Source organism: Lethenteron reissneri, chromosome 69 (assembly GCF_015708825.2).
Source record: "Lethenteron reissneri isolate LAM-NWPU_2019-01 chromosome 69, ASM1570882v1, whole genome shotgun sequence".
In the NCBI taxonomy this organism is placed as follows: domain Eukaryota; kingdom Metazoa; phylum Chordata; class Hyperoartia; order Petromyzontiformes; family Petromyzontidae; genus Lethenteron; species Lethenteron reissneri.
This window is the reverse complement of record NC_083847.1, coordinates 6,386,709-6,406,443: the sequence shown is the minus strand read 5'-3', so window position 1 is coordinate 6,406,443 and position 19,735 is coordinate 6,386,709. Positions and strand designations below refer to the sequence as shown.

Here is a 19,735-nt window from a genome sequence, read left to right as displayed (position 1 = left end):
GCGTTCCCGCTTTGCGTTGTTTCGCTGGGACGACGACGACGACGCTGACGCTGACGATGGTGACATCGTTTCGCTGGAATGTCGGCAAGCGGTGGTGGCGACGTTCCGGCAAAACGACGCAAAGCGGGAGAGCGACGTTAAACGGTTTCCGAACGAGGTTGAAACCGGTACGAAGCCGACGACGACGCAGTTTCGCTGGGACGTCGTCAGCGTCGACGCCGACGACGATGCCGACGATGACGTTGATGCCGAAGACGAATCGGGGAACGTAATTCGATTTTGTAAAACAACAAAAAATGCATCGACTTGCCTACGACGTTGCTTTTGAACAACAGAAAGAGAAGTGTGGGCAGTGTAGCGACGCCTACACCCCCCCCTAGCGGGCGCTCAAGCCCTCGGTTGTTTACAACATGGCCACACTGTAGACTGACAGCACACTGTACAACATCGCCATACTGTGCACCGCACATTGCCACACTGTACGCGACGCATTGCTACGCGGCACACTGTACAGCATCGCCATGCCCAACATCGTGTCACTGTCCACTGTACATCGTCACACCGTGCACTGTACATCGCCATATTGTGCACTGTACAGCGCCATACTGTGCACTGTACAATGCCACGCTGCACAACAGCGCCATACTGTGCACTGTACAGCGCCATACTGTGCACTGTACAGCACCACGCTGTAAAGTTCCATGCCAAGTCACTCCACACCAGGCCTCTTACATGCAACATCTTTTCGGGTATCTTTTCTTCTCTTTTTGTCGTTGTTTGGTCACTTCATCGTCCCCTGCAAACTTTCACCAGCAGACGACCCCGCAGGAACGCATCCTAAATTGACGCCGTTAAGCCAACGGTAAAAATAAAAACTTGGTTTCGATTGTCCGCCGTTTCGTCGAACGTCGCGATTTTCAATGGACGCATCCCCGACGTGAACGGAGGGACTTTCCGTACGGACGTCCCTCGCTGCCGTCGGGGAAAGTATAACCCTGGCCAACGGCGTTTTACACTTTTAGAAAACGAGTCCGCGTGCGTTCGTTCTACGCGTGCAATGTGGTGACGGCAACATCACGTGACGCGCGGGGCATTGTGGGAGGAAGCAAGCGAATGATCGCAGTCACGCCTCGTGCCCTCTTACAAACCACATTTCGCGCGTTTTTTTTACTCTTCCCTCGTTTCCAGCCGGCACAAACTCGTCCGTCCGTTGAGGAATCTTTCTCGTCGTTTTCCAAAAGAAGGGTTTGAAATCGTTTTTTTTTTGTCGACGGACCCACGACTTGAACCCCGTGTGTTCTCTGTAAAAGGTTACGACTCAGTAAATCTGACACGAACACCGTGAGCCAGTTGGAATAAACAGAGGAAAATATACGGACCCCGGGATTGAACCTGTGAGCTTCGAGGTCCTGGCTCAAGTGTCTATGAAATGGACAATTACGGTGGCTAGGAGATGTTAACTACCTCGCCTGGTAAACAGGTCGTGGGTTTGATCCTGATCCTGATCCTGACGCCTGCTGTATATTTGGAGTTTGCGGTATTTCTCTCCACGTGGCCGTGTGGATTTTTCTCCGGGTCCTCTGGTTTTCCCCTCCACGTTTAGAATCAACGTCACCACGCCTTTTGAGTATTTGGCTGCCGCTATACATTTCCACACAACGACGACGATGATGATGACCAGCCACTTCGTTGAGCTTGCACTTGTGATGACCAAGTCACTTCTGAAACACAGCTACTCATTGGGCCTTACCTCGTAAAATTAAAATAGTTGAGCTTTTAGTTTCAAAATCCTCCGAAGGGACATGCCCAACCACAGGACTTGACGCCGCACTCTAAACCTCTGCGACGGATCTACGGTCCTAGGGGTGCCGTTGAGAATCCTCTGAAATGCACCCAGCCGGCACCCGGCTTCGAATCCAGCGGTCTCGGCGTCCCGACTCGATGTTCGGACGCCAGAGGTCGCAACTGGGTACCCAATACCTGTACCCTACCCGACACCCGGCTACCCGTACCCGGCCGGGTACGGGTACGGGTACCCATTTGCGACCCTGGTGCGGCCGGGTACGGGTAAGGAATCAAAACCCATTTGCGACCTCTGTCGGACACGGCCATCGGCACCCACCGGGGCTCGGATCCGGCGGCGCCAGCGGATGCCGGAGAAATCGGCGGAGTAGCCGAGAGAGACGAGAGAGAGTTTAATACGTAGGCTTCCGCGGCCAATATCCACAATGTAGGTTTTTTGGGTTAGATCGCGTATATAAATGTGACGCTAAACCCGCCACCACCCGACACAGCCAATTAGTGATCTGGCTGTTGCCTGCTGATGCCGGTTGCAATTACGGGCGAAACGTCGCATTCAGATTGTTGATGTCGTGGCTTTGCTCTCCAACACACAACCGGTTCGTGCTGTTCCAGTAACGAATTGGCCACGTTCTGTTTACGTGACAAACCTTAGCGACACATTTATATATTTACACGATCTAACCCAACAAAACCTGCATTGTGGATGAACGCGAGTTTCTAAGACTTAAATTTCGATTTAAAGCTTTCGTGACTGCAGGGATTCATCTTCTTGGTTCTTTCGGTAAAGTCACGTAGAAGGGAAATAATAAAATAACAAAAATAAAACATAATAAAATAATTCTCATCTGAGAATTATTTTATTATGTTTTATTAACAAAATAATAAAAATAAAATAATTCTCATCTGAGAATTATTTTATTATGTTTTATTAACAAAATAATAAAAATAAAACATAAAATAATTTTTATTAATAAAATAAAAAAAAACACAATAAAATATTTCTCACCTGAGAAATAATTCTCACCTGAGAATTATTTTATCATGTTTTATTTCTATCATTCTATTATTTCCCTTCTACGTGACTCTACCGAAAGAACCAAGAAGATTTCTAGGACTTGGCAGTGTCGTGCGAGTGGCAGTGCTTCTTGTAGCTGGCCAGTAGCGAGAAACTTCGGCCGCACTCCTGGCACACGTGGGGCCGGGCGCGAGCGTGCGTGTGCGTCATCTCGTGCCGGCGCAAGTCCTCGATGTCCGCAAAGCCCTCGGCGCATTCCTGGCAACCCAGCGCTCCCCCCCGCGCCGCCGCCGCCGTCCCTCCGCTCGCCCGGTGCACCGTCTTCTGGTGCTTCCGCAGCGCTGCGACGTTCGGAAACTTGCGGCGGCACTCGCGGCAACCATGCGACCGCTGACCGGCGTGCGTGCGCCGGTGCTTGCGGAGGCTACAGGTGCGCGGGAACGTGCGGCCGCACTCCCCGCACGCGTACGGCCGCTCGCCCGAGTGCGTCAGCCGGTGCCGCCGCACCGCCTTGGCGTCGGCGAACACCTTGCCGCACTCGGCGCAAGCGTGCACCGTCGCCGCGGCGGCGGCCGTGGCCGCGACCTCGTGCGCCCGCAGATGCGCCTCGAGCGCCGACGCCGTCGCGAAGTGGCGGCCGCACTCGGGGCAAGCGTGGGGCAGACGCCTGTGGGCGCCGCCGCTCGCCGCGTTCTCCCCGTCCCCCTCGACGGCGTCGCTGGCGCCGGCGGCGCCGGTGACGCCTTGCCCAGCGGCGGCGGCGGCGGCGTGCGTCTTGGCGTGCTCCCGCAGGTTGCACGGCTGCACGAAGCGTCGGCCGCAGTCGGGGCAGACGTGCGGCCGCTCTCCCGTGTGAGTCATTAGGTGCTGGCGCAGCTGCGACGTCCACAGGAAGGACTTGCCGCAGTGGGCGCAGGCATGGGTCAGGGCGCCGGCGTGCGTGCGCTCGTGCTTCCACAGGTTCGAGCGGTTGGAGAAGGTGGCGCCGCAGTCCGCGCAAGCGTTGGAGCGGGCGCCTGTGTGCGTGTCCTCGTGCTTGCGCAGGTCCGAGCGGCTCATGAAGCGCTTGCCGCAGTCCGCGCACGCGTGCGGGCGCTCGCCGGCGTGCGACTTGCGGTGCTTGTTGAGGTTGGAGACGTTGGAGAAGCCTTTGCCGCACTCGTCGCACGTGGTGCTGCGCTCGCGCGTCCGACGCTTGCGGTAGGCACGCTTGGGACGCTCTCCGACGAAATAGGCCCCCACCCCCGGCAGGTCCGGCGGCCTCTCCGCGGGTCTGGCGGTGACTGCGGGCACGGCAGCGGCGGCGGCAGAAAAGTGTTAACATCACGGGGTGCCACGGTGGCGAGATGTTAACTGCGTCGCCTGGTATACGGGAGCCATGGGTTCAGCCTCAAAGTGTGTAGTGTAGTGTATAGTGTAGTGTATAGTAGTGTAGTGTATAGTGTAGTGTATAGTAGTGTAGTGTATAGTGTAGTGTATAGTGTAGTGTATAGTGTAGTGTGTAGTGTAGTAGTGTAGTGTATAGTGTAGTGTATAGTGTAGTGTACAGTGTAGTGTATAGTGTAGTAGTGTAGTGTATAGTAGTGTAGTGTATAGTGTAGTGTATAGTAGTGTAGTGTATAGTGTAGTGTACAGTGTAGTGTATAGTGTAGTGTATAGTGCAGTGTATAGTGTAGTGTATAGTGTAGTGTATAGTGTAGTGTATAGTGTAGTGTATAGTGCAGTGTATAGTGTAGTGTATAGTGTAGTGTATAGTGTAGTGTATAGTGTAGTCTATACAGCATCGACGGCCAAAACACTTAAGATTTTATTTCGATTTAAAGCTTTCGTGACTGCAGGGATTCATCTTCTTGGTTCTTTCGGTAAAAGTCACGTAGAAGGGAAGTAATAAAATAATAAAAATAAAACATAATAAAACAATTCTCACGACGTTTCGGCCACAACGCAAGCAGCCGTCCTCAGGTGAAAACCAGGTCCGTCGAGGCGACAGAGTCTGTCGAGGCGACAGAGTCTGTCGCCTCGACGGACCTGGTTTTCACCTGAGGACGGCTGCTTGCGTTGTGGCCGAAACGTCGTGAGAATTGTTTTATTATGTTTTATTTGTATTATTTTATTACTTCCCTTCTACGTGACTTTACCGAAAGAACCAAGAAGACTTAAGATTTTCCCAAGCTTCTATTGCCCATTCGCTCAACATACCCCCCCGGTTCGTAAATACGAAACGTCTCTCGTTCCGCCGTTGTTCACAGCGACATTGCCCACCACAAGATTACACGACCAATTTATACGGCCGGGCGGGGAGAGGCGGCTGCGGGAAGACTGCCACGCCGGGAGATCAAACCTCTGCATCGCCACTCCGGCGTGCGAACCATGACCACCGCAGCAGCGCCCAGGTATATAAATATGCCAATCTGTACCCAAGTAAAAAAAAAACCCCTAAAAATCCACTTCACGATTAATTGTACGAATGTTCAGCCACACCTGGAAGACTCTGGCTGCCCGCCTCATGATGCTGGTTGTTGTAATTGCCGGCGAAACGTCACGGCTACTCGAACTGTAACCGTTGCTGTGGGTTTACTCTCCAACGCACAACCGGTTAGCGCTGTACTAGTAACAAATTGGCCACGTTCTGTTTACGTGACAAACCCCTTACCCATTGGCCGCGTCGGGCGGTGGAGGCGGGTTGAACGACACACTGACATTTACGCGATCGAACCCAACGAAGCCTCTACTGTGGATCTGCAAAGCGTCCATAATATACGAATTGACCAAAAAGCTCCCCCTAAAAAACCCCATTCTGTTGGGCGCGCTGCGCCACGCTAGATTTACAATCAACGTCAAGCATTTAGAATTATTTGGCTGCTATAAATGTCCAAGTGACGTTGAGCAATCATTGGTGATAGGCCAGGTTGCTTCTGAAAAGCTACATGGCAGCACAGTGGCGCCTTCCGTGGTACAATAAGAAAAAATTAACCCGTAAAAACAAAGTTTTTCACTATAAATCCTTTATATGCGTGGCATCGGTTTTATTTTATTATTCATTTCTGTTTTTCTTGAGTAAGAGTTTCATTTTTATCACATTGGTATTTTAAATTAAATATGACATTTTTTTTTTCCTAAAAAGTGGAACATTTTGGAATTTTTTTTTCACGAACATAAATTGTCACGCACAACGAGTCTGTGTGCAAAATGTCAGCTCGATTGGATCACGGGAAATGGGTTAAAAAACGACCGAAAGATTTGCACGGTTGTAAGCGCGCAAGCAAGCAAGCAAGTGAACGTAATATAAAGGATTTAAAAATATCTTAGTTTAGTGTAAACCCTATCCAGCTGACCGTGCCGCGCCACGCTAGCGGAGATGAGTTCCTCACGGTCGCTGGCGTCCGCGGGGGCCATCTCCTCCGTCTCCGCGCTCCAAGCCGCGTCCAGCAGCTCCTCGCCCTGCGACTCCTGGGTGCCCTCGGGACTCACGGCTCCCCTGGGCGCCGGCGTCTGCTCTGCCACGGCTGCAAGGGAGCCACGGGGTCACACGGAAGGGAGTGGGGTTCGGCCGAAATGACCCCTCCGGTCAAAGTACGCACAATGTGTGTGTATGTCGAACGTCTTTCACACCGTACGAAGCCAACCGTGATATTCAGAGGTGCGGGAAAGGGGATAGAGACTTCTTCTTAGGGTTTATAAATCATCACGGTGGCTAGATGTTGACTACCTCGCCTGGTGTGCAGGATGGTTGTGGGTTCGATCCCGACCCTGACGATGCCTGATGCTGTCTATTTGGAGTCTGCGTCTCTCTCTCTCATCATCATCATCACGGTGGCTAGGAGATGTTGACTACCTCGCCTGGTATGCAGGATGGTCGTGGGTTTGATCACGACCCTGACGATGCCTGCTGCTGTCTATTTGGAGTCTGCGTCTCTCTCTCTCATCATCATCATCACGGTGGCTAGGAGATGTTAACTACCTCGCCTGGTGTGCAGGATGGTTGTGGGTTCGATCCCGACCCTGACGACGCCTGCTGCTGTCTATTTGGAGTCTGCGTGTCTCTCTCTCATCATCATCATCACGGTGGCTAGGAGATGTTAACTACCTCGCCTGGTGTGCAGGATGGTTGTGGGTTCGATCCCGACCCTGACGATGCCTGCTGCTGTCTATTTGGAGTCTGCGTCTCTCTCTCATCATCATCATCACGGTGGCTAGGAGATGTTGACTACCTCGCCTGGTATGCAGGATGGTCGTGGGTTTGATCACGACCCTGACGCCTGCTGCTCTATATTTGGAGTCTGCGTGTCTCTCTCCCCGTGGTTGTGTGGTTTTTCTCCGGGTCCTCCAGTTTTTCTCCTCCTCCACATTTAGAATCGACGTCACGCGTTTAGACTATTCAGCTCGTCTGGCTGCAATACATCTCACATGTTCAGAGCACAGCAGAACCTCGGAGATGGAACGCACGAGAACTCGAACAAATCGGTGTTTCGAACGATATTTCCGAACATTATTTGCCCCGGAAACCGAACGAAATTCGGAGGTCGAAGGGGCAATCCCGACTTGAAAGAAGCTGTATACCCAGTTACTTAATGTTAATAGCTCAGCTTATTGGAGAATATATTGAGTACATTGATTATATTGATGTAGTTTATATTTAGTTCTTTCACATCGGTTTATTGTATGATAGTGGATGGTTGCAGTTCTTTAGTGTCAATATACTAAATGCCTCTATTGATATGTAAACTCTGACTTTAACATAGCCACTTCCGTGACCAGTTACATGCTAATTCCTCACATTAACATCATGCTAATCTCCCAGTTACATGCTAATTTCTGACTTGAACATCCTGCTAATTCTCTCACATTAACGCAGCTTATTCAATGTTAAATTATTCTGTTGATATGTAAACTCCTTTGTCAAGGCGCTCTTCTCCTCCCACCCAGCTTAAAATACGCTGCCAAGCTGAGCAGTGTTCATTGGAGCTCTGTCTTCACCTGAGGACGGCTGCTTGTGTTGTGGCCGAAACGTCGTGAGAATTTTATAATGTTTTATTTTTATTATTTTATTATTTCCCTTCTACGTGACTTTACCAAGAGAACCAAGAAGAGTTTATATACATTTTTTTTAGTTTTAGTTGGTCGTGGCGGAGTGGCTTCCGCGCCTTCCAACGATCCCGAGTGAGCGAAGCCGTCTAGAGCCTCGCGCTCCTGCCTGGGGGGGGGGTCACCGCCCGTCGGCGGCAAGGGAGAAAACTTAACCCGTAAAAACAAAGTTTTTCACTATAAATCCTTTATATGCGTGGCATCGGTTTTATTTTATTATTCATTTCTGTTTTTCTTGAGTAAGAGTTTCATTTTTATCACATTGGTATTTTAAATTAAATATGAATTTTTTTTTTTTACTAAAAAGTCGAAAATTTTGGAAAAATGTTTTCAAGAAAATAAATTGTCACGCACAACGAGTCTGTGTGCAAAACGTCAGCTCGATTGGATCACGGGAAGTGGGTTAAAAAACGACCGAAAGATTTGCACGGTCGTAAGCGCGCAAGCAAGCAAGCAAGTGAACTTAATGTAAAGGATTTAAAAAAGAGGGGGGGGGGGGGGAGGAGGAGGGGGCTTCGGTCCTCACCGTCACGTTCACAGGCGTCGCGATCGTCGCGGTCGTCGTGGTTGTCGTGGCCGTTGTCGCCGTTGTCGCCGTCTCCGTAGCGGACGGGCGGCGCAGCGCGGCGGCGCGCGTGCGACTTGCGGTGCTTGTTGAGGTTGGACACGTTGGAGAACTCCTTGCCGCACTCCTCGCAGGTGGTGCTTCGCTCGCGGGCCGTCCGCCGCCTGCGGTAGGCCCGCCCGGGCTTCCCCCTGCCGGCGCGGCCTGCCGGTGGGTCCGGCGGGCTGTCCGCAGGCCTGGCGGCGACTGCGGTCGTGACAGTGGCGACAGCAGCGACAGCGTGGGCCGCGTCACACAGAGCGGCGCGGCGTGTTGCTTCTCTACGCGGTACGATGCACTTGGTCCATCCATCATCCATCATCATCGACATCAACAAGCCTTTAGGGGCGCCGTGGTGGCGAGACGTTTACTGCCTCGCCTGGTACATGGGGGCCTGGTACACGGGGGGCCTGGCGGTGACTGTGGGTGCAGCAGCATCGTCACACAATGCAACGGGGTGCCGCGGTGCATAGACAACGTTGGGCGATTCCAAGCACCGTTCAAATTCATGGAACTGGGCCACGTCACACAGAGCGACGCGGCGTCACGGCGTGTTGCTTCTCTACGCGGTCCCGCACCCCCTCGTGGTTCGATGCACTTGGTCCATCCATCATCATCGACATCAACAAGCCTTTGGGGGCGCCGTGGGGGCGAGACGTTAACTCCCTCGCCTGGTACACGGGTCGTGTGTTCCGTGGCTTTGATCCCGACTCTGACGCCTGCTGCTGCTGCTGTATATTTGGAGTTTGCGCATCTCTCTCCCCGTGATCGCGTGGATTTGTCTCCGGGTCTTCCGTGTTTTTTTCCCCCCTCCAGATTTAGAATCAACATCACCACGCGTTTAGAGTATTTGCCTGCTGCTGCTATACCTTTCCACGTAAGCCACTTTGTTGAGCCATCAATTAGCTTTAGCCAGCGTCGCTTCTGAAAAAGAACTACAAAGCAGTTCGGCGGGGCCTTATCTGGTCAAATAAAACAATCGTTTATAGTTTCGTGCAAACCAGAGGTCGCAACCGGGTACCCGATACCCGTACCCTACCCGATACCCGGCTACCCGTATCCGGCCAGGTACGGGTAGCCGTTTGCGACCCTGGTGCGGCCGGGTACGGGTAGGCCGTGAGTCACTAGTGAGTAACCGTTTGTCACTCATTTCGGGTAGAGTACGGGTAGGGAACGGCTACCCGTACCTGGCCGGGTACGGGTAGCCGTTTGCGACCCTGGTGCGGCCGGGTACGGGTACGGGTAAGCCGTAAGTCACTAGTGAGTAACCGTTTGTTACTCATTTCTGGTAGGGTACGGGTAGCGTACGGGTACCTGTACCCGGCCGGGTATGGGTAGCCGTTTGCGACCCTGGTGCGGCCGGGTACGGGTACGGGTAAGGAATCAAAACCCAGATTTGAAGCTTTCGTGACTGCAAGGATTCATATTCTTAGGTTTTTTTCGGTAAAGTCACGTAGGTAAAACATTTACTTGATACGGCTGTCGTGGCTGTGACGGTTCCACCTGAAGACGGAAGCTTGTGTTGCCTCCGAAACGTCGTGATTTTTATTTTATTTTTATTAATTTTAATGTTTTACCTACATGGTGACTTTACCGAAAAAACCTAAGAATATGAATCAAAACCCGTTTGCGACCTCTGGTGCAAACCCCGTACGGTTGGACCGCGCCGCCCCACGCCAGCGGGGATGAGTTCCTTACGGTCGCTGGCGTCCGCGGGCGCCAACTCCTCCGTCTCCGCGCCCCAAGTGACGTCCAGCAGCTCCCCGTCCGCCGGCGTCTGCTCTGCCACGGCTGCAAGGAAGCCGGTTTTTAACGACGCAGCAAAGTTCGGCCGAAATGACCCCAACGGTCAATGGGGGAGTAGAGACTCACCCCGCCGTTCCCCCTTACCCAATGTACGTATATGCTGAACTGCTTTGGCACCGTATAACGATGAAATTGCGCTTCGAATGCACCGCCCCCCCCCCCCCCCCCCCCCCCCCCCCCCGTTCGTCTAACAAACACGATTTCTCCTTTCGATTTAAAGCTTTCGTGACTGCAGGGATTCGTCTTCTTGGTTCTTTCGGTAAAGTCACCACGTAGAAGGGAAATAATAAAATAATAAAAATAAAACGTAATAAAATAATTCTCACAACGTTTCGGCCACAACGCAAGCAGCCGTCCTCAGGTGAACAATGAAACACCACCAAGCTTGGAGCATATATTTAAGCTGGGTTGGAATTTAGCTAAATTCCTCTTGATATGCAAATTCCTTTGTCAAGGCGCTCTTTTCCCACCAACCCAGCTTAAATATACGCTCCAAGCTTGGTGGTGTTTCATTCTTCACCTGAAGACGGCTGCTTGCGTTGTGGCCGAAACGTCGTGAGAATAATTTTATTATGTTTTATTTTTATTATTTTATTACTTCCCTTCTACGTGACTTTACCGAAAGAACCAAGAAGACGATTTCTCCTCCCCATGAGGATTTTTCAAGAAGGCGTCCGTCGATGCCGATCGGGGACTTAGCTGTGTGTCGAATCCATCATCGAGTCCCGTTCAAAAGGGGAAATGACCCTGAGGTTGTCACCGAAGTTTCCTGCCTTGACGTGCCCTCAAGTTTGAATCAGGCACAAAGCATGCATTTGTATGTACGTTGAACTTCTATCGCTCCGTACGTAGCCAACCGTGCCGATCTGTGGGTCTCTGTGGGTGTCTCAATGGATCTGAGTGTCTGTGGGTCTTTGTGTGTCTCTGAGTCTGGGTGTCTGTGGGTGTCTGTGTGTTCCTATGGGTGTCACTATGGGTCTGGGTGTCCGTGGGTCTCTGTGTGTCCCTATGGGTGTCTCTATGAGTCTGGGTGTCTGTGGGTCTTTGTGTGTATGTATGTTGAATTTCTATCGCACAGTACATAGCCAACCGTGCTGATCTGTGGGTCTCTGTGCGTGTCTCTATGGGTCTGGGTGTCTGTGGGTCTCTGTGTGTCCCTATGGGTGTCTCTATGGATCTGAGTGTCTGTGGGTCTCTGTGTGTCCCTATGGGTGTCTCAGAGTCTGGGTGTCTGTGGGTCTCTGTGGGTCTCTGTGGGTGCCTGTGGGTGTCTCTGAGTCTGGGTGTCTGTGGGTCTGGGTGTCTGTGGGTCTCTGTGTGTGTCCCTATGGGTGTCTTTATGGATCTGGGTGTCTCTATGTGTCTGGGTGTGTCCCTATGTCTTTATGGATATGGGTGTCTCTATGTGTCTGGGTGTCTGTGGGTCTTTGTGTGTGTATGTATGTTGAACTTCTATCGCTCCGTACGTAGCCAACCGTACTAATCTGTGGGTTTCTGTGGGTGTCTCTATGGGTCTGGGTGTCTGTGGGTCTCCGTGTGTGTATGTATATTGAACTTCTTTTGCACCGTACGGAGCCCACCGCGCTCATCGGAGATGCGGGGGAAGGACAAGAAACTAAACACAACGACAACAACAACAACTTTCAAATCATCATCTAGATTGACAAACTCATTTCTTTGGAACTGCCTCTTGTTGTTGTTGTTGTGTCCAGTTTGTTGTCCTTCCACCTGCACCTCCGATTAGCGCGGTTGGCTCCGTACGGTGCGAAAGCAATTCAACGTACGTATGAATCTCCGCGCGATCCGTACACCCCGCCCCACCCACCCCCACCCCGGCCTTCAAATCACGCCGGACTCACGACGGGGGCGCGCGTGCGCCACCGCTGCCAGGTCCGTCCTCACCGTCGCCGTCTCCGGAGCGGACGGGCGGCGCGGCGCGGCGGCGCGCGTGCGACTTGCGGTGCTTGTTGAGGTTGGACACGTTGGAGAACTCCTTGCCGCACTCCTCGCACGTGGTGCTTCGCTCGCGCGCCGTCCGCCGCCTGCGGTAGGCCCGCGCGGGCCTCCCCCTGCCGGCGCGGCCTGCCGGCGGGTCCGGCGGGCTCTCGGCGGGCCTGGCGGTGACTGCGGTGGTGACAGCGGCGACAGCGTGGGCCGCGTCACACAGAGCGACGCGGCGTGTTGCTTCTCTACGCGGTACGATGCACTTGGTCCATCATCATCATCGACATCAACAAGCCTTTAGGGGCGCCGTGGTGGCGAGACGTTTACTGCCTCGCCTGGTACACGGGGGGCCTTGCGGTGACTGTGGGTGCAGCAGCAGCGGCGGCAGCAGCATCGTCACGCAATGCAACGGGGCGGCGCGGTGCAAAGACAGCGTTGGGCGATTCCAAGCACCGTTCAAACTCATGGAACTGCCCTCGACGCCACGGTGGCTGGGAGATGTTAACTACCTCGCCTGGTACGCGGGAGGTCGTGGGTTCGATCCCGACCCTGACACCCGCTGCTGTATATTTGGAGTTTGCGTGTTCACTCTCCCCGCGGTTGCGTGCATTTGTATCCGGATCCTCCGGTGTTCTACCTTCAGATTTACAATCAACGTCAAGCGTTTAGAATAAAATTTCGATTTAAAGCTTTCGTGACTGTAGGGATTCATCTTCTTGGTTCTTTCGGTAAAGTCACGGAGAAGGGAAGGAGGACGGCTGCTTGCGTTGTGGCCGAAACGTCGTGAAAATTATTTAATTATGTTGTATTTTTATTATTTTATTATTTCCCTTCTACGTGACTTTACCGAAAGAACCAAGAAGACGTTTAGAATTATTTGGCTGCTATAAATGTCCAAGTGATGTTGAGCAATCGTTGGTGATAGGCCAGGTTGCTTCTGAAAAGCTACATGCCAGCTCAGTGGCGCCTTCCCTGGTACAATAAGTAAAAAATTATCCCGTAAAAACAAAGTTTTTCACTATAAATCCTTTATATGCGTGGCGGCAAGAGTCCTCTCGTCCTCTGGCTTGAGATGGCTGCCACCTATGGGTCAGATTATTGCCTGCCACCATTAAGCAATTGGTAATGAAATATAATAAAAAAAAATCCAAAAAAGAGTAAAATTTAGGAAAAAAATTTTCACGAAAATAAATTGTCACGCACAACGAGTCTGTGTGCAAAATGTCAGCTCGATTGGATCACGGGAAGTGGGTTAAAAAACGACCGAAAGATTTGCACGGTCGTAAGCAAGCAAGCAAGCACGCAAGTGAACTTAATATAAAGGATTTAAAAAATATCTTAGTTTAGTGCAAACCCTATCCAGCTGACCGTGCCGCCCTACGCTAGCGGAGATGAGTTCCTCACGGTCGCTGGCGTCTGCGGGGGCCATCTCCTCCGTCTCCGCGCTCCAAGCCGCGTTCAGCGGCTCCTGGGCTCCCCCGGGCGCCGACGTCTGCTCTGCCACGGCTGCAAGGGAGCCCCGGTGTACACGCATCACCCCCGTGCTGTTAGTATATTCCTTGACTTCAGTACTTTGCTTCCTATGGGAAGATCAACTCTTCAACTATTTGGTTTGACACGTAGGCTTTCGCGGCCAATGTCATCCATAATAATGGAGGCTTTTCTGGGTTTGGATCGCGTAAATGTGTCAATGTGTCGTTAAACACGCCAACACCCGACACAGCCATGATTAGTAACGGGGTTTGTTACGTGAACAGAACGTGGCCAATTCGTTACTAGTACAGCACTAACCCGTGTTAATTCTAGATTTGAAGCTTTCGTGACTGCAAGGATTCATACTCTTAGGTTGTTTCGGTAAAGTCACGTAGGTAAAAAATAGATAAATAATCATTGCAGTCACGAAAGCTTCAAATCTAGAATTAACACCCTCTACGGAGAGGAATTTCGCCTATCTGTTAGAGTTTTTAACAGACGACGAGACAAGAAGTCACAGCTTCTCGAGACGCTGGCCTTCCTCAAGAGATGCCGCGATAACAATAAACTTGTATTTAAGAGCTTGTATCTTGGAATCTCTGCCTCACTTGATACAGTAAATCTGGCTGTGACGGTCCCACCTGATGACGGAGACTTGTGTTGCCTCCGAAACGTCGTGATTTATTATTTTATTTTTATTTCAATTATATTTCTATTATTTATTTTTTTACCTACGTGACTTTACCGAAAAAACCTAAGAGCACTAACCCGTGTGTTGGAAAGCCAAGCCACAACATTTACAATCATCCAGTCTCACTTGATACAGCAAATCTGGCTGTGACGGTCCCACCTGATGACGGAAACTTGTGTTGCCTCCAAAACGTCGTGATTTATTATTTTATTTCTATTATTATTAAAATTAAATTTTTATTATTTACTTTTTTACCTACGTGACTTTACCTAAGAGTACTAACCCGTGTGTTGGAGAGCCAAGCCACAACATTTACAATCATCCAGTCTCACCGTCACGGTGGCCGGTGTCAACGTCGTCGCTGCTGCTGTCGTGCCCACCGCGGTCTTCGTAGTCAACTGGTGCTTCGGGTTTCTCCGCCATGTGATGCCAAAAGTCGGAGCCGGGATCCACTCCGTGCGGTCCCCCCGAGGGAACGGAACGGCTTCCCATCGCTCTCCTCGAGTCCAGAGGGAAAGAGACGCCACCAAACGATGTCAGTTTACGCAGCATCTTAACGTGCACAACATCGTAACAACTGCCTGATTACTAATCTAGTATATAATTACAATAACTCCCCCCCCTCAAATCGTTGCACCTGATGAGTTAATGATGACGTCACCCTGCTGCTGCTCTATATAAGAACGGGAGACAGAGCAGAGCCTCACAATTCTGGCGAATTGCCCGATGATGCTGGATGCAATAACCAGCGAAACGTCGTACTCAAAAATTTTAAATGTTGTGGTTTCACGCTTCAACACACCGGTGGGCTAAAGCAGTGAACTATTTGTCTTTTGTCAACGTGACACTTTTTTACTGATTGGCCGTGTCGGGTGGTGGAGGGTTACGACACATTTATAAATAACGCGATCTAAACCCAAACACGTTGATTATGAACAACAAAGCGGTTTGTGAGAATTTTTTGAGGTTTAAAAAAATTCCCCCCCCACCACCACCACCCCCAATTAGTGAGGTTTAGTCACGTACACAAAACGTGCAAATTCGTTACCACTTCAGCACACCGGCTGTGTGTTGGAGAGTAAACCCACAACATTTATAATTTGAGTATCGTGGCGTTTCGCTGGTGATGACAACAACCAGCTTCATTATGCAATTTTCCACGGTGGCTACTACCTCGCCTGCACAACTGTCAACCCCTTATCAGCGCCCCTACCTTATTACAGACCAATTGAGAGCTTACTGATCGCCCCGTGCCATTATAAATCTCAACGTTCATCCCACAAAGTCCCATCACAAAGGAGAAACACAATCAAATAGACAAAAAGTGCTTTTGCCCGTATTGAAACGGCTATACGCCGTATGGACCTGAAAACTCAATTTCCCTGTACAAGAATACGGGTAAACCGAGTGGGTTGGCAGGTGCACCTGGTATACAGGAGGTCGTGGGATCGATCCTGACCCTGGCGCCTGCTGTACATTTGGAGTTTGCTTCTCTTTCTCTCTCCCCGTGGCCACGTTGATTTTTCTCCGTGTCCCCCGGTTTTTCACCTCAACATTCACAATCAACGCGACGCACTGAAGAGTATTTGGCTGCAATACATTTCCGGAAGTGATAAGCCCACTTCTTTGAGCTATCATTTGTGATAGCCAGGTCACTTCTGACAGAGAGCTAAATAGCAGCTCCAGTGGTCAAATAAAGCATTGTTTGTCGTTCAGTTCATAGAATGTGGCCGTGGTCAAGAGGTAGCCGAGACCGATGCAAGCACACAGAATGAGAATATTTATACCGGAGGAGAAATCCAATGAGCTATAAACCTCTTTTTTTAAATCACAGATGTTCTCGTAGGGTCACGCGGGGGTCAGAACGTTTCAATATTCCAACCAACACACCTTGCCTTGGCTTTCCTCCTGCTGATAGGTCCCACCACCACCGCCGTTGTTGTTGTTGTTGTCGTGGCGGTTGTTGCAGTAGTAAGGTCGACAACACCCAACCTCACCCTAAAATCGTCCAAAGTCATTAACTCTACTGCGGCAAACGTTGACTTTATGAACGGCTAAACTGTCAATGTCCTTTATACCACTCACCGCCCGTTATCTGTGCGCAAAAAAAAAGAGAATACATAGATTTACGACGTGCAAATTATTTTCCGTCGCCAAGCAGAGATGTGGACTTCTTTGGTTTCGCTGAGAAAGAAATGTGTTGGGTCACTTTTATATAAAAAATCCCCTACGCCGGAACGTGCGGAACCCATTTCCCTTTAAAACAAGGGGGGTGATGTAGCGTAATAATTCCATAGGAATGGCGTAGGTTTATTAGGTAGCTGGTAACAATCTCAATAAACTTTCGGCCCAGAACTGCCACTCCACTGCAGGATGATTTTTGCCCCCCTATTGAAACGGCTGTACGTCGCCTGACCTCAAAAATGAATTTCCCTTGCACAAGAATGAGGGCTTCACCCGTGCGGGTTTGCAGGGTCATTGCGATAACTTATGATGATGATGAAGTAGCAGGCGAGAAGACGATATCGTGAGATGACCACGTGTCCAATTGTGTCACGTGGCCCAGATTTCAAGTGTCACGTGGCCCAGATTTCAAGTGTCACGTGGTCCAGGTTTCAAGTGTCACGTGGCCCAGACTTCAAGTGCCACGTGGTCCAGGTTTCAAGTGTCACGTGGCCCAGATTTTAAGTGTCACGTGGCCCAGATTTTAAGTGTCACGTGGCCCAGATTTCAAGTGTCACGTGGTCCAGGTTTCAAGTGTCACGTGGCCCAGACTTCAAGTGCCACGTGGTCCAGGTTTCAAGTGTGACGTGGCCCAGATTTTAAGTGTCACGTGGCCCAGATTTTAAGTGTCACGTGGCCCAGATTTCAAGTGTCACGTGGCCCAGATTTTAAGTGTCACGTGGCCCAGATTTTAAGTGTCACGTGGCCCAGATTTCAAGTGTCACGTGACCCAGATTTCAAGTGTAACGTGGTCCAGATTTTAAGTGTCACGTGGCCCAGGTTTCAAGTGTCACGTGGCCCAGATTTCAAGTGTCACGTGGCCCAGGTTTCAAGTGTCACGTGGCCCAGGTTTCAAGTGTCACGTGGCCCAGATTTCAAGTGTCACGTGGCCCAGGTTTCAAGTGTCACGTGGTCCAGGTTTCAAGTGTCACGTGGTCCAGATTTCAAGTGTCACGTGGCCCAGGTTTCAAGTGTCACGTGGCCCAGGTTTCAAGTGTCACGTGGTCCAGGTGGTCTCCAAATATTTTACAACGGGGTTTTAATTCGGCTGTTGTTGTGTTTGTTGTTGTTGTGTTTGTTGTTGTTGTGTTTGGTGTTGTTGTGTTTGTTGTTGTGTTTGTTGTTGTGTTTGTTGTTGTTGTATTTGTTGTTGTTGTATTTGTTGTTGTGTTTGTTGTAGTTGTGTTTGTTGTGTTTGTTGTTGTGTTTGTTGTTGTGTTTGTTGTTGTGTTTGTTGTTGTTGTATTTGTTGTGTTTGTTGTTGTTGTATTTGTTGTTGTGTTTGTTGTTGTTGTGTTTGTTGTGTTTGGTGTTGTTGTGTTTGTTGTTGTGTTTGTTGTTGTTGTATTTGTTGTTTGTTGTTGATTTGTTGTTGTGTTTGTTGTAGTTGTGTTTGTTGTTGTGTTTGTTGTTGTGTTTGTTGTCGTTGGGTTTGTTGTCGTTGTTTGTTGTTGTTGTGTTTGTTGTCGTTGTGTTTGTTGTCGTTGTGTTTGTTGTTGCTGTGTTTGTTGTTGTTGTGTTTGTTGTTGCGGTGTTTGTTGTTGTTGTGTTTGTTGTTGTGTTTGTTGTAAGTTGTGTGTTGTTGTTGCGTTTGTTGTTGTGTTTGTTGTTGTTTGTTGTGTTTGGTGTTGTTGTTTGTTGTTGTTGTGTTTGTTGTCGTTGTGTTTGTTGTTGTGTTTGTTGTTGTATTTTTTGTTGTGTTTGTCGTTGTGTTTGTTGTTGTTTGTTGGTGTTGTGGTTGTTGTGTTTGTTGTTGTTGGCAAAGTCCCGTGAAACCAACTTAAGTGGGATAGCAATCAATGAACGTTCTCGAACGAAGCGAATGCTGCGTTTGTGTGTTTATGCAAACAACAAACCCTGTCCAACAATAACGAACAATAGTTTAAATGTACCTGGCACTTTGTCGCTGCTGTCCTTATGTTAGCTGTGTAGTTGTTGTTGTTGTTGCTGCTGTTGTTGTTGCTGTTGTTGTTGCTGTTGTTGTTGCTGCTGTTGTTGTTGCTTTAATTGTGACAAGCGTGAGCGTTCGAAGGACAAGGAAGCGCCGATGGCCCCTTGCCGGGGATAGTCAGCAGCATGGAGCCGCTGCCGTGACCACCACCACAATGATGTCTCTGTGTGGTGGTGGTGGTGGTAGTGGTGCAGTGGTGGTGGTAGTGGTGCAGTGGTGGTGGTAGTGGTGCAGTGGTGGTGGTAGTAGTGGTGGTGATGCAGTGGTGGTGGTAGTGGTGCAGTGGTGGTGGTGTAGTGGTGGTGATGTAGTGGTGGTGGTAGTGGTGCAGTGGTGGTGGTAGTAGTGGTGGTGGTAGTGGTAGTAGTGGTGGTGGTAGTAGTGGCAGTGGTGGTGTAGTAGTGGTATTGGTGGTGTAGTGGTATTGGTGATGTAGTGGTGGTAGTAGTAGTGGTGGTTGTGCAGTGATGGTGTAGTGGTGGTTGTGGTGGTGTAGTGGTAGTAGTGGTGGTGGTGTAGTGCTGGTGGTGTAGTGCTGGTGGTAGTGGTGGTGATGGTAGTGGTGGTGATGGTAGTGGTTGTGGTGTAGTAGTGGTAGTGGTGTAGTGGTGATGGTGTAGTGGTGGTGGTGTAGTAGTAGCAGCGGTGGTGTAGTAGCAGTAGTAGTGGTGGTAGTGTAGTAGTAGTGGTGGTGTAGTAGTAGCAGCGGTGGTGTAGTAGCAGTAGTAGTAGTGGTGGTGTAGTGGTTGTGGTGATGGTAGTAGTGGTGGTGGTGTAGTGGTGGTAGTAGTAGTGGTGGTGGTGTAGTGGTGGTGTAGTAGTAGTGGTGGTAGTGTAGTAGTGGTTGTGGTGATGGTAGTAGTGGTGTAGTGGTGGTGTAGTGGTGGTGGTGTAGTGGTGGTGTAGTAGTGGTGGTGGTGTAGTGGTGGTGGTGTAGTGGTGGTGTAGTAGTGGTGGTGGTGTAGTGGTGGTGGTGTAGTAGTGGTGGTAGTGTAGTGGTGGTAGTGTAGTGGTTGTGATAGTGTAGTAGTAGTGGTGGTAGTAGTAGTGGTGTAGTGGTGGTGTAGTAGTAGTGTAGTAGTGGTGGTAGTGTAGTGGTGGTAGTGTAGTGGTGGTAGTGTAGTGGTGCTGTAGTAGTGG

The 19,735-nt window shown here is 50.3% G+C and overlaps 1 protein-coding gene across 5 annotated transcripts; it reads right to left on the bottom strand.

Annotated features, from left to right (window-relative positions):
* Window positions 1–2,871: 2,871 nt before the first annotated feature.
* LOC133360469 (zinc finger protein 497-like) lies at window positions 2,872–19,467 on the bottom strand. 5 transcript variants are annotated; one of them, XM_061579201.1, is made up of 9 exons: window positions 18,537–19,467; window positions 16,312–16,516; window positions 14,754–14,920; window positions 13,626–13,763; window positions 12,216–12,437; window positions 10,206–10,298; window positions 8,430–8,714; window positions 6,154–6,324; window positions 2,872–4,101 (listed from the first exon to the last, which is right to left on the bottom strand). In XM_061579201.1, exons 2-9 carry the CDS (start codon window positions 16,437–16,439, stop codon window positions 2,912–2,914), a joined length of 2,394 nt encoding a protein of 797 aa, XP_061435185.1. In that variant the 5' UTR covers window positions 16,440–16,516; window positions 18,537–19,467; the 3' UTR covers window positions 2,872–2,911. The 5 variants fall into 5 exon arrangements, with proteins under 5 accessions (XP_061435185.1, XP_061435187.1, XP_061435188.1 ...); XM_061579203.1 differs by having other exon boundaries at window positions 6,190–6,324; XM_061579204.1 differs by having other exon boundaries at window positions 13,662–13,763.
* Window positions 19,468–19,735: the final 268 nt, after the last annotated feature.